We start from the raw sequence: 13,701 nt of genomic DNA, 5'->3' as shown, positions 1-13,701 counted from the left end.
CAATGTTTTGCATCTTTGACTACCTATGTTAACCAATAAATGATGCACAGGAAGCTGAATGTCAAATAAATACTGCAGATTATTTGCTGCTGTTTATGTCCGTGTAACACAGTTCTGACTCTCTGCATACGTCTCATTCCATCAGGTCACATCAAATCATGTTTTGTCAGTGTTTATTAATTCAGCCTAAATCCAGTCACGTGACACACACTTCAATGCACTTGATATTAAAAAACACTTTCCATAATTCCAGTTATTTTTAAATGTGACTAGATATATCCAATTATCCAGTGACTTGCATGTCAAGTTTATTGCATTTCAAGTATGCTTTTACTTAAGATGTTGAGAAGTAATTTAAAACACTATTCCCTTTTACTTTAAATTGCAACCCACAAACTACTGAGGAGTTGCTTTCCTCTCTTGGTAAAAGGAGTGATTTGAGCTAATGCTAATGGGAATTATCGAGGCATACCATTAAAGTTTTAGACAGCCTTAAGTTTCCAACACGACTAGGAAGTACTGTTGTGCCACTTACAGACTATTTTGCAAGGAGTAAAAGCTTAGCAAAGGACCATAGGCAAATTCTCCTTCTACCCTGTTATGATTAAGTCTCATTTCAGTTGTACATATGGAGCAACATGAAATTAAATCTATCATGTTCCGTAAGCATAGATACCTCCAGAAAAACAAGGAATGAGGGGAAAGAAGAGGATGAAGAGAAAAAGTATGAAGTTAACTGGTTTACCTGATACTGTACAACACTTTCCCAGTTTTAGAAATCCTCAGCAACTTGTTGTCTGTTGTGACATCATGGAAGTTTGCTCCCTTCTCATTGGCAAAGAATAAATCTGGCTTCCAAATAGAGTCCAACATAGAGGGATCCAAATCCAGGGAATCATCGGGATATTCGCTGTAAGCCAGACGTGAGTCATTCCACTGCTGTCTCAAAAAAATGTTCACTCTGTAGTCCTACAGAAACGCCATGTAAAAAGGTTACTAAACCACTTACCAAAACTGGAAGCCCACTTTAGCTCTCTTTATGCTTTTAGACTTACTACAGCACCAGCATTACAATAAACATTTATGTTATCCTTTGAACACAAGATTTGCCATTTGAAATCAAAGCAGTCTAAATGCAGTATTGAACCAAACAAACACTACTGGTACATTTTCCAAATCAAAATTACTTCAGTGATGAAAAAAAATATTAACTGCATCCTCCAACATTAAATATAAACCTCTTTGAAGTGCAATGGATTAACTCAGAGGTACTTAGAAAGTCAAAAAACATTGCAGCTACATATAAACAATTTTAACAAAGATTCTGTAAAACTACTAATTTAAATAAATTGCTTCCAATATGAAAATCAATTCTTTCTAATGCACTCATGAATAGTTGCTAATTCCAGTGAAGCCAGATTTGTATAGAAGAAATTAAATCAGCACTTCTTATTTACTATTTGTATCCTTTTTCTGTCTACTGTGTGCTTTCCTGTGTATGTTCCTTCATTCACTCCTCCCTCCTGGCATCCCATTAAAACTGTTCTAATTGTATTCTTCTGCTCAGTGGTCTGCTAGTCACAACTGGGAAAGGTAGCAATTATTTAGAGGTTCATTTAGAACCAACATTAATGCTATGTCAAGAACTGGCTATTAAAGGGGAGTGTGAAAAGAGCTTTTAGGCTCTAAACTCTCTGGATCAAATTAGAAAGATGTTAATTATTATTCGTCTTATCCTGAATTTCCAAAGTCAGCACAGAAGAGCTGCTATTCTATCATATTTAACTGAAATTACTACATTTAACTTGCTTTTGAACATTTTCTTAGAAATGCATCTACTCTTCCTATAAAAGCAAAAGATTTAACATTACTTCTATTGATTATATTATCTGAAGGAATACGTTAAATAATTCTGCCACCTGTAGTAACCTCACATTTAGGATTTTGCTTTATGGTAGCTGCAGTACATTAAACGGCAACACCGTGCTTTTGACTTGGAAAATGCATGCGTTGACCTGGGTTTAGTTAGGTCACTCTACTGCGTAATCTAAAGGACTTGTCATCCCTGAAATGTAAATAAATAGTCTCACTCTGATTAGAACTGCAAAACGCAGCTTGCCCTACATTCAGACTGTGAATGAGCCCCTCCAAGCTTTGGCATTTCCCACACTTCATTCAGTAAATTGGTAATGAGATATGCCACTGCACATCTGACTGAATATTTCTGACCTCCAAACTGTTGCAGTTTTTGAACCGATTGGGATGATGGCTTATGATCTCACTAGGAATGTGATTTTTCTTGCTTTCTTTATCATTTTCATTTTGCTCTTGGGTAGATGTGAGGCAAAACAGGAATGCTTACTAATCAGAACAAGACAGGCATGAGAGAGGTCTCAAGGACAGCACATTTATTATGTGTACATATTAAAGATACTTACAAAAGCCTATATCTGTTTTTAACAAGCTACTGTACTTCTTATCAAGTTGTTGTTTCACACAGTTGAAAAACAAACAGCTGCTTGCAGTTCTGAGCTTATGAAATGTCATCACATCTTGTAAGGATACATTAACCCTAAGCATACTTTGCCTTGTTTGTTGGTGTTAGAATCTGAGAGTGTCTTGTTAAGTGTATATGGGACAGTTCTAGTTATAAGACCGTTAAAGCACTTGATTTTCATTCTGCAGGAAAGAAGGCAGGAGCTGTCATCAGCAACTGCTGACAGAATAAAATTGCTACAACTAGTTGCACAACTGCCTTTCATTTTCTTGTGAAATAAGCTATATAATGATGTCTATTGAAAGCAGAGGGATTTTTCCGCTCATGACAGATACCATAAATCTGTCAAATCAGTAAATTGTTTAGAAATATCTAAAAACAAATGTGCTTTCATGAACTTCAGTTGTTGGTGATTTAGGTAACAAAAAACCAGTCTGGAAAATCCTTATTCATTGAAGAGCTTGAATATGTTGATATATATTATACCAAAAGCATAAATAATACCAACAGCAGTTCACTAACTTTTTCAATATGTACCTTCATAAATCTGTCAGAGCCATCACACTCAGAAATGCTTTCTCTCTGCACTCTGTGTTGTTAGCCCTGAAACCTTTATTTATGTCTAATTGGCTTTGCTTACATGTATTTATTTATATATATAAATATTTCAATAAGAAAAATATAACATGCATATCACAGAACTGTCATTACTTTTTTCTCTTTATGCCTGCAGTATAAGCAGCTGAGAGGGATGTGTGTTTGCACAGTCAGACTTAATCATGTAAAGAATTTTGAATTTACTTTTCCTCTGCTAACATTGAAAATATCTTCTGAAGAAAAATGCTCTTGAGAACAGTATCACAACATGGAAGCTCAGGCAGACTACAGTGTGTATTTTGCAAGTTCCTGAGGGTATATGTGGGTGGACTGTAGTAATGCGCTCCTACACGACCACAAGTACACCTGCTCAACAAATTCTTTCTGACAGCACCACTGCTCTGAACGAGCAGCGTGGACCTGAAGATTCAATCTCAGCTAGAACACTGACAATTGCAATAGCTCAAGGAAACTTGGATAAACAGTTTTTCCTCTATTCTCAAGCCATAACATCAGAGTAATATTAACATCCTCAAGGCGTATTCATCTGGTTAGCTTTAGTAGATTTATCTGAAGATTCAGGGACACCATCCACAGTTTTGCTTCATTTATGCTATAGGAATCTAGAGAGAAATGGTCTTTCAGCAATACCTGGCCACCAGGTGCACTCCCCAGAGTTTCAGCAAAGCTCTGTGTCACTTTGACCTCAGGCACTTCTGTGCTGGAAAGCTCCACTCCATCTTCGATGCTAGTCTCTGTCTCTGAAGTGACCCTCATCTTAGATGTTAGCTTTCCTCCCATCAACCCCTCCCACAGCATTGATCACACAGGTGTTGAGTTGGGTGTCTGAGGCAAACAGCAGACTTAGTTGGCCTTTCATGCATAGGAGGGGGTTGCCAAAGAGACTACTCTCTCTTCAAATCCTAAATATGAATGCTAACTGAAAAGTTGTGGTTTAATCCATGTGACAGAAAAACAGTTGGTTACTCATCTACCTAAGCATTAAAGGTGTAGCCAATGGCTTCAGCGGGAGTCTTTTATGCAGTTAAAACTATACATATGAATTAACCACAAACTAACAAGCTGATTTGTAGTTATGTTTTTTTCTAGTGGCAAGATAATATCATAACACCATCCACAGCCAAGCTTTATTGCCCCTAAAATTTTAAAAGAAATGGCAAATTTTGCAAAAGACAAAGCATTTACCTCAGCAGAGAACCTGCTGCATAGTGTCAGTCATTCATTATGGGGCATAACAACAATAATAATGTCCTCACAGTTAGTCATCTCTGTAATCAACAATTAGATCATCAATGTACAAACTGCTCTTAGCTTCTCCTACAGCTGATAGCTAAAAAATCCTGGTCATTAGCAACACTGAACATCTGAATTCTTTGGGACTCTGCCCAGCCTGATGTAGATTACTCATCTGTGATACTCAACTGCAGTCATGCTGTACAGTGATTTTTCTGCTGAATACTGCATGTGTGAATGCTTCCAAAAATAGATACAGAGCTTACTGGCACAACTGCTTTATTCAGTGAAGTTACTCAGGAACGTCTTTTCCTCTTTCTTTGCAAGTGAGGGCTTAGGGCTTAAATGAAAGACAAGTGAATCAATAAAGAAGATTTCCAGCAATTCCATCTTAATTCTGATCTGGCCTTTTTAACTATTTTTTTTTTTTTTTGGTATAATATACATCATTTCAGTATGGAAGATAACCATTACTTTTGGAGCAAAACAAAATCAGTTTTCATACTGTCCAATATGTGCATTATAATACAGAAAGACTAATATATATGCATCTTGTTTCACTAGATTTTTGGGAACAAAACTTATGAAGACTCCATGGAATTCATCCATTTGGAGAGAATGAACACATATCGTGTTTTATTTCTGAATGAAGGTTTTTAACTTTTAGAAGAATATAGTGGACAGAAGAGTTGTGCTGGCGTTTCACACATGGATGAATCTCATCTTGGTGTCCATTCTAATCAGAAAACTGAAGCTACTCCTGCTGATGTTATTGAGACCCTGGTTTACTGAATTTTGTAGGTTTGAGACTGCAATTCTGTTTGCCCAGTTCATTTCTCCTACTGAAAGCTTCTCTAAACAATGTTTCATCTCCCAGGTTTCCAATGAGCCGCTGTAGCTCATCCAAGTCATGTTCTGACAATGTTCCTTCAGCACATACACATGATTTCACTAAACATTCCATGTCCTCTAAGACAGGAGTGTCTCTATTGAATGTACAATCCAGGGTTTTAAATGAATATTTTGTTTTAATCCAAAACCATCAAGAGCATTTTGTAGGGAAAAAGTAATCCTAGGAGTTAAACAAAACTCATTATTTATCAAAATGGATGCCAACATTTTTACCACATGATTACATCTGCTTCAGAAAGGCAAAGTAGATGGAACAGTAATTTGTATCTGCTTCTCAGAGAGGTTTTAAAGCATCCTAAAACTAGTCACACTAGTCATTAAAGAAGTGACAGCATTAAGAAAATCAGTATCAAACCATTGAACAGCATCTAAGAGAAATCTTTCCACACGTTATGCAGATATTATGAACAAAGCAAAATAAGAAAGCCAATAGTCTTTGTTTTCATCTACTTGAATGTTTGGCTGTTTTCAGCAGAATGTGTTAATGAACATTGGAAAGGAGCACATTAACATATTTGATAGAAAGTAAAATGCAATGAGGGGATTTAATCAAAGCAATGAAGGAGTCTAATTAATGCAATCAGCATTAGGTCGTGCAAATATTTTCATTGAATGCCATCTTGTAAAGCCAGTGAAGTGTAGGATTTTTGCTACTTAATGCTATGCTGATGCCTCTACACGTTAGGATCAACAGACATAGCTGAGTTAAAAAAAGGCTACGTTCATAGCTATCATCTCAGAACCCCTTAAACATAGGAAAACAAATGAAGTTTTAAGAGAAACTGAAAATCAAGCCTGTTGATAATTATGATACATCAAGGCATGCTTTTCCTGTCTTTTTTAACTTGATTTTAGTTTTGCTTTAGGGTGTTTTTTGGTGGGTTTTTTGTTTTCTTAAATATTACATAATGTAAACTATTAACTTACCTGTTTATTTTATAGCTCTGTTATGTTACAGCTTATCATTTATAGAAGAGTCTTTCCCACACTACTTAAGAAAGCAATATGCCTAGGAATAACTCACCTTTTATCTCTAAAAAACATTAAATAACAGAGTGTTATTTTAAATAAAAATATTTAGCAGCAGATTTGTGTTCCTGTATTCCTTAGGCACCTCTTTCTAAAATGATGACATGAATTACAATTTCATTTAAATGAAGTATTTGAGTATTAAATAAAATAATTAAGTTGGGCTAAGTATTTGCTCTTCCTTCGTGATGAAAGGATCATAAGGGAGTATTTATCCCATTTTATTAAAAAATAGTTCTTTATCGTAAGTCCTTTTGTGGGTAGCAAGTTCATTTTTAGTTACAAGAACTCAGTCCTACAGGATGCTAAGCACCTTTATTGCCTCTGGCTTCAGCAAATACAGAAAGATCTGGATGCTTTGTAGAAATCGCTGGAAAACAGTCCTGAAACTACACTGCAACAGCTTCAGAAGTGTCCATAGCTGTCTATAGTGTCCTGAGGCAATGAGAATAAATCTTGCAAAATTTCAGTGAAGGTGAGAGCACCCATTTTTAGTTTATTTTGTGACAGCAGTGACTTGAAGTGACTTGAAGGGTCAAGTTGGGATTTGTCACTAGACCCTTTCTAGAATAGGTTTAAATCACTTCTTGTATATGAGCAGCTGATAATTATTACGGTTCTATCACATTATTACAAGAAAGCCATCAAAAGTCTCTCTCTGGACTAACCTTAGTATTCGTGCATGTATGCTTAAATAAATAACTGATCTTTTTTGTTCATTGTTTGAAAAAGAAGATAAAAAATCTCATCATCTTTTAAAATGGATTTAGAAATTTTTAAGATTTTTTCTTAGTAAATATTTTAAAAGGAAATTCAAGACAAAAGAAAAGGGACTAAAACTTTCATTTCCCTTTTTTTTTAGCTTGATTTCATTACTGTTAAATTTTGGCAATTTTTAAAAGAAAAATCTCATCTTGAAATGAAAAATCAAACTATTTATTTTTATACATACCCAATTTAAAACTCTAATATTTTTATTTTGGCCTTGTTTTTTTGACTGATAGCATTCTCTGAATTCAGTCAAAACACACATTGCAGTCAGCTGGGGTCCCATCATTTCCTTACTATCAAATTAACCCTCAAAATACTCAATCTTCCTATAACTATATGTTTTAGTCATTTGACTCCAGTTATGCATTCACTTTAGATTAGTGATGTGCTTGCAATTCACAGAGATTTAGCTAAGTCAAACAAGGCCATTCTGCTAGCTCTGTCAGCACTGTCTGCAGCCACAGATAATTCAGTACGTGGTGTAAGACCCATTCAAAATATGGAGTACTTGGCAGGGAGCCCTACAGCTGAGCTCCAGAGATTCCTCTGTCTCCTCAGTGCTAATAAAACCTGAGGAAACTGGTTTGCAAATACCGATATTTGCTGCCATCACAGTCACTACAGACTATGGTGCAGTCGCTACATCTGTATGTTTGGACTTGGTAGTTGAGTTTAATAATTTATATATTTCTTTATATAGTTATTTTATATTTATTCTGTTTTAATTTTGCTGGAAGGTTTTTAGTGGCTTAATAACTTAGTAAATGTCCCCATATCCTGAGCATCTCACTTCTACATCACATCCCACTCCTTCACAAGATGGCTTCAATGACCAGTCCCACTCACCATTGTAGTTTCTGCTATTGAACCAAAGCTGTTGATAAATATGTTGCAGGTAACATTTACAGGAGGACCTGCAAGTTGAACAATAAATAGAAAAATTGACAGGTTGTGTTCATGACATATATTAAGTATTGTTGTTCTCTTGCCAATGGCATCATAGCACTTACCATTGTGGTTTCTGTGACTGATCCAAAACTGTTGATAAAAATATTGCAAGTAACGTTTACTGGAGGACCTGTGGAATGCAATAAAAATGTTGCAATATACATTGAAACAAAAGTACAGATCCCTCAGCCTTCATACAATCTGGTACAGATGTGGCTGAAAGCAAGTAGAAAGTGAGTTTTCCCAAAGAAATAATTTTTTCTCAAAAGAAAAACATTACCAACACTAATTTAATTAACCTAGTTTCATTGGAAGTTGTTACATAAATACACAGAACTACAGTCTTGCATTTAAGAATTTATGAGAAGAGTTGAGTGAGGGCATGAGTATAGCAGGTTTTTGTTTATCCACATTACCAGTGCAGAATATACCTTAGCATTGCAACCACGCCTTTCTCCCTTCCTTCTCACACATAAAATATTCTCTCTCCACACCTATTCCACCCTCTATGCAAAAGCTTGCCACTAAAATTCCCCAGTAAGGGCCACTTTTCACATTGACTCCAGTCCACTGAAAATGGACTTGAACAAGCAGATCTTCATGCACTGATTTGGTCTGCCTTACTATAAAAAAATATATTAGCAATATCTGTTCTGGCTTGACACAGCTTAAACAGCTATTTGTGATCTTTTTCTCCCACCTCCTTTCCTGCTATTCAGCAGCTACTGACGTGTAGCAGAATGAATGAGGGCTTAATATTTAATTAGTTGTCTATTGGCCTCCTAGGCTTTTTAGGTATGAAGAAATAAACAGGGGTTCTCAATTGAATCAAAAAGGATTAACGCTAAATGCCTGAATTTCAGTGACACAAAAGTTGATGCAAGCACTGAGTATCAATTACTTTCTTCTTTCTTGTCTCTTTATTATTCTTAATTGCATAATTTTCCTTACATAAAAAATAATGTCAGCACACAGAATATAAATACCGACATCTGGTTTCATACTTAGATCTGAAATTGCTTTATAACATATTGACATTGTGACTTTCCCTTTTAAAAAATGGAAAGACAAATTAACGTGCCCAGTGAAACCCAGTCCAGCTCAGCTTCATGAGTGCTAGACGTTCAAGGAAACAAACATATTGGTTTGGAGAAGAAAAAACACAGAAGTAAAATGATTCGAGGCTGCTATTCCCAATAAAATATGTTAACTCAGGTTTTGCAACAATTGTTTATAAAAAAAAAAATTCCTTTTTATGTTGTAAATATGTTTTCACTTTCAACACCAAGTTACTTCAAGCCAAATAGTCTGCTGTTCTCCCTCCACAGTACCATTTTTATTTGATGATATTTCTACTAGCTGGCAGCTTGACCAGCTAGTAGACAACATATTTCTCTACATCTAAACAAAAGGATTCACTGAAACACTGAAGTTGGAAGGAACTTCTGCAGATCACCCAGTCCTATTAACCCATCTAGTCCCTGGGCAGGGTCAGCTAGAGCAGGTAGCTCAGAATCACTGCCCATCAAATTCTGAACAACTCCAGGGGTGGAGACTCTACAGCTTCTCTGGACGATCTGTGGTAGGGCTTGGCCACCCCCACAGTAAAAGGTTTTTCTCATGTTTAAGTGGAATGTCCTGTGCTTCTATTTTTTTTGCCCATTGCCTCTTGTCCTGTCACTGGACACCAATGAGAAGAATCTGTTTCCATCTTCTTTACTTACTCCACATCACCTACTTATGCACATAGGTACAATCCTTCCGAACCTTCTCTTCTCCAGGCTGTATGGCATCAGCAATCAGGCTCTCCTTGTATGAAAGATCCTCCAGTCCTTTAATCACTTTCATGACCCTTTGTTGGGATAATAACAATAAGTTTGTGTCTCTCTTGTACTGGAGAGCCCAAAGCTGCACCCAGCGCTCCAGATGTGTCTCACCAGGGCCGATTAAAGTGAAGGATCCCATCCCTCAATGGACTGGCAATGATTTGCTATTGGACTTCTTCGCTGCAAGAGCTGGATCATGTTCAGGTTGGTGTCCACCAGGAACCCTATGGCCTCTTCTGCAAAGCTGCTTTTTAGTCATCCATGTCCCAGATTGTTACAACCCAGGTGCAGGACGTGGGTACATTTCCCCTTGCTGAATATCGTAAGAGTCCTGTTGATGCACTGCTGCAGCCTATCCAGGTCTCTCTGAATGCCAGTACAAACTTCTGGGGCACCGGTCATTCCTCTCAGTCTTGTATCTCTTGCAAACTTGCTGAGGGTGCACTATGTTCCATCATCCAGGTAATTAAGACAGTATTGGCCCAGTATCAATCCCTGCAGTACACTAGTAGTAACTGGCCTTCAGTGGACTTTGTGCTGCTGACCACAAAGCTTTGAGCATGGCAATTCAACCAGTTTTCCAGTTACATCACTGCCATTTATCTAGTCTATTCCAATAATTTGTTTATAAGGATGTTGTGAGAAACAATGTCAAAAGCCTTGGAAAAGTTAAGATAAACAGCATCCACTGCTCTTCCTTCATCCATGAAGCCAGTCAATTCATTGTAGAAGCTATCAGCATGGTCAAGAATTATTTTCCCCTTCACAAATCCATGACAACTATCCCCCATCATCTTCCTGTCCTTCATATCTAGAAATGACATTAAAGAGGATTTGCTCCAGGCTTTGAGGTAAGACTGTGCAACCTGTAGTTCCTGGATTCTCCATCTTGTCCTGACTGAAGATAGGAGTGAATTTTTTCCTCATGATGCTTCAAAGATAATTAACAGTGGCCTCACAATGCCATCAGCCAGCTCCCTCAGCACTTGTATCTTCTTCTTGTGTGGTCCCATAGACTTGTCTATGTCCAGTTTGCCTAAATGTTCTGTAGCCTGATTGTTCTCTGCTGAGGTTTCTGTGATCTGGACCTACCCACAGATTTCAGGGTATGGGATTCTGGAAGACCAGTCTTAACATTAAAGTCTGAGGTGAAAGAGGCATTGAGTGCCTTGGTGTTTTCCCATGCTCTTCGTCAATTTTTTTTTAATCTCCTGATGTTGTCTTGCAAAAGTCACCATATGGGAGCACCACAGCTTTAAATTCCTGAGTACCAGCACAACCTAGCAAACATGCTTACCTATATTAGTAGAACACGCTTACTTATTTTAGGAGACTACTGCACCACAGACTGCAGTTCAGAGGTACACCAAGTAGGTGCATGCGAGAGCACTGTATCTTGCAACAAAGCAACTATCTCCCTCCATCTCTCCATTCAACTGTATAATGTCTTTTATTTGCCTACTGCTAGCAGATGTGGAACAGCAAAAGAACTCAGTAAACTTAAATACTGCCAGCAAAACCAGTCACGTTCATTTCAATCTCAGAGTCTTCTGGAAAAAGGTTTATTGGTGAAATGTCAGATTATGTTTTTTCTGCTCATCTGTATTTGTTTATAAACATCAAAAGTGCAATGCAAGATTTGAAACCAAATGAAAACAGAATATGCTTATCAGAAAATCTTAAAAACTAGCATTTGATCATATAACTTACAGATCTAAACTATCAAGTCAAACTTTCTCTTCAAGCAATCTGCTAGCAATGAGGTCTCTAAATGTGCATAGGAAATATGAGCCAAATGAAGTAGACAAGAAAACTAACTGAGCACTGAAGTTTGCAGTGTTTTTATTTTTGTTTTTATTTATTAATTTTTTTACTGTTGATATTATTGCAGTGGAGAGGCATTATATAGGTGATGTACATCTTAAGGAAGAAGTGCATTTTAAAGAGGGCACACAACATCACTTTTTTCCAATGAAACTTTTCATACTTTCCATCCTCTAAGATTTTTTTAATCTAGTAGTTCACTTAAAATGAAAGCAGTAAAATTCTTTGAAGTATGGCCAAGGTTTGAGAACACAATCTAAAACTCTTCAAAGGCAATGCAGGCATTTAATTTGATTTTACAACCTAAAATCTAAAAAGAGTTAACATTATATCTAAAATAATAAGCAAAGTATACTTTATAAGGAACTCCTTTCCCTTCCCCTAGTTTTTTTTCTGTCACCTCCAATGCAACAGAGCAGCAGTCCAGGTGCCTTTCAGGTACATTCAAGATAAACAAAGCCATTTTTGAGCTATAAGAAAAATGTCTTTTACTTTAAGGGACTTGGGGAAAATGAACAAACAAACAAAGCCAGGTAGCTAAAGCTCAAATCGACCAGAAAGTAGATGTCTGGTATTCTGACAAACAGCTAATATATTGCTTCTGTTCCCTTTATCTCTCTTCCCCCCGCTTCCTGGGGCAGGGATGGTGGGGCAGTGCTGCTGCTAGCTGATGGGACTCTCCTTTTTGAAAAGCCCCAGCTGTATTATGTTTCATATGCCTCCAGTGACATTGGGGCACTTAGTACATACAGAAAGCCCTCCACACTCATCTGTTCACCTTACCCACAAGAAACCCTGAAGATGCCGAAAGTTCCCCTGAATTCATGCCGTGGCGCACTGCCTTATAGCTCCTGTATCAAAGGTGACTGTGGCCTTGCTACCACCTGCCTAGAGAGTGAATTGTTTCCTTGTAAGCTGCCAAAGGGGGTAAATCCAACCCAATGCGTTTGGAGTCCCCACGTTGAGTGCAAGTGCTGAAAGATGTACACTGAGTCCCATCCAGCTGCCAACTGCAGCTTTTGCTCAGTATTCTCCAGTATTGATAACACACAGCTCCAAAGCTTCCTTCATGTCGTAGGTTCTTGAGAAGACCTACATATATTCTTGCCCTGGAGATCATCCTAATGGTACCTAACCATATCTGTATTCTCACATACATTCCAACTCTGCCTTTCTTGGTGTACAGTTTCCAGGCTGTACCTGGCAGCCCTTTTTTTTTATCACATTAATTTCAGCCATATAGTGAAAATGTCCTTAGTGGGAATATCATAATCATGCAAGAGATTTAAAATTAAACTTGTGCACTTGTCAGATTTCTTTGATACGTGTATTTATTAACTGATTTTGTAAGTCAAACTAAAATACAGTAAACACACAGAAAACTGTAGGCAAAGCAGAGAGATGTGAAAGCAAAAAACAGAGATAGTGAGGCAGAACCACCTCATGGAACAACAGTGAAAAAATTGGCAAGATATTTTCAGATCTGTGAAGAATCTTGCGTCTTTTCCTATACATAATATTTTTTCGTCCACCTTCTGCCTTTGACATATGCATCAATGGAAGGGGTCTTTTCCCACCACCTCAGATGGTTTACTTTCGCTGCATAAGTAGACCAGAAAGGCGAACTGAACTGCCCTTTTCCCTTTACCATAGAGGGTGAGATAAGCACCAGGACTGTTTGAAAAGTATAAAATCAATCCCACCTAAGTGTAGGGAAAGAGCAGGGTTCCAGGAACAGGACTAAGAGGCAAAGTGAGGAGGCGGTGATCCCACCAGGGATTGGGAGTCCTCTCGTCTATGGAGTGGGGATTTTATGTCTGAACCTGAACAAGGGAGGGGATGAAAATGCAGATGAAGGCAAGAGAAAGATCCACATGTTGACCTAGGCACTGGCAAAACAGAGACCAGGACAGCAGAGGAGAGTAGCAGAGCTTGATGGAGATTTTTTGTTAATTGTCAGTTGTGGAGGCAGATGGGGTTTTACCAGCCATTTCTCCTCAACTAAACCCAAAAGCCTATAACATTCAGCACAGTCCTCATAGA

General features: G+C 37.5%; 1 protein-coding gene across 9 annotated transcripts in view; it reads right to left on the bottom strand.

The window, feature by feature from the left end:
* Nucleotides 1-13,701, bottom strand: part of GLRA2 (glycine receptor alpha 2) — a 131,485-nt gene that overhangs the window by 100,634 nt on the left and 17,150 nt on the right. For 4 of the 9 annotated variants that reach the window (XM_054056573.1, XM_054056569.1, XM_054056571.1 and 1 more), the window contains exons 3-4: nucleotides 8,071-8,138; nucleotides 746-969 (exon numbers count right to left, since the gene is read on the bottom strand). In XM_054056573.1, the coding sequence (XP_053912548.1) occupies nucleotides 746-969; nucleotides 8,071-8,138 (292 nt within the window). Of the gene's footprint in view, nucleotides 1-745; nucleotides 970-7,906; nucleotides 7,975-8,070; nucleotides 8,139-13,701 lie in introns of all 9 variants that reach the window. The other 5 variants (XM_054056570.1, XM_054056572.1, XM_009555966.2 and 2 more) reach the window with 3 other exon arrangements.

This window comes from Cuculus canorus, chromosome 1, assembly GCF_017976375.1.
Source record: "Cuculus canorus isolate bCucCan1 chromosome 1, bCucCan1.pri, whole genome shotgun sequence".
In the NCBI taxonomy this organism is placed as follows: Eukaryota; Metazoa; Chordata; class Aves; order Cuculiformes; family Cuculidae; genus Cuculus; species Cuculus canorus.
The sequence above is the reverse complement of the archived record's forward strand: the minus strand, read 5'-3'. Positions and strand labels throughout refer to the sequence as shown.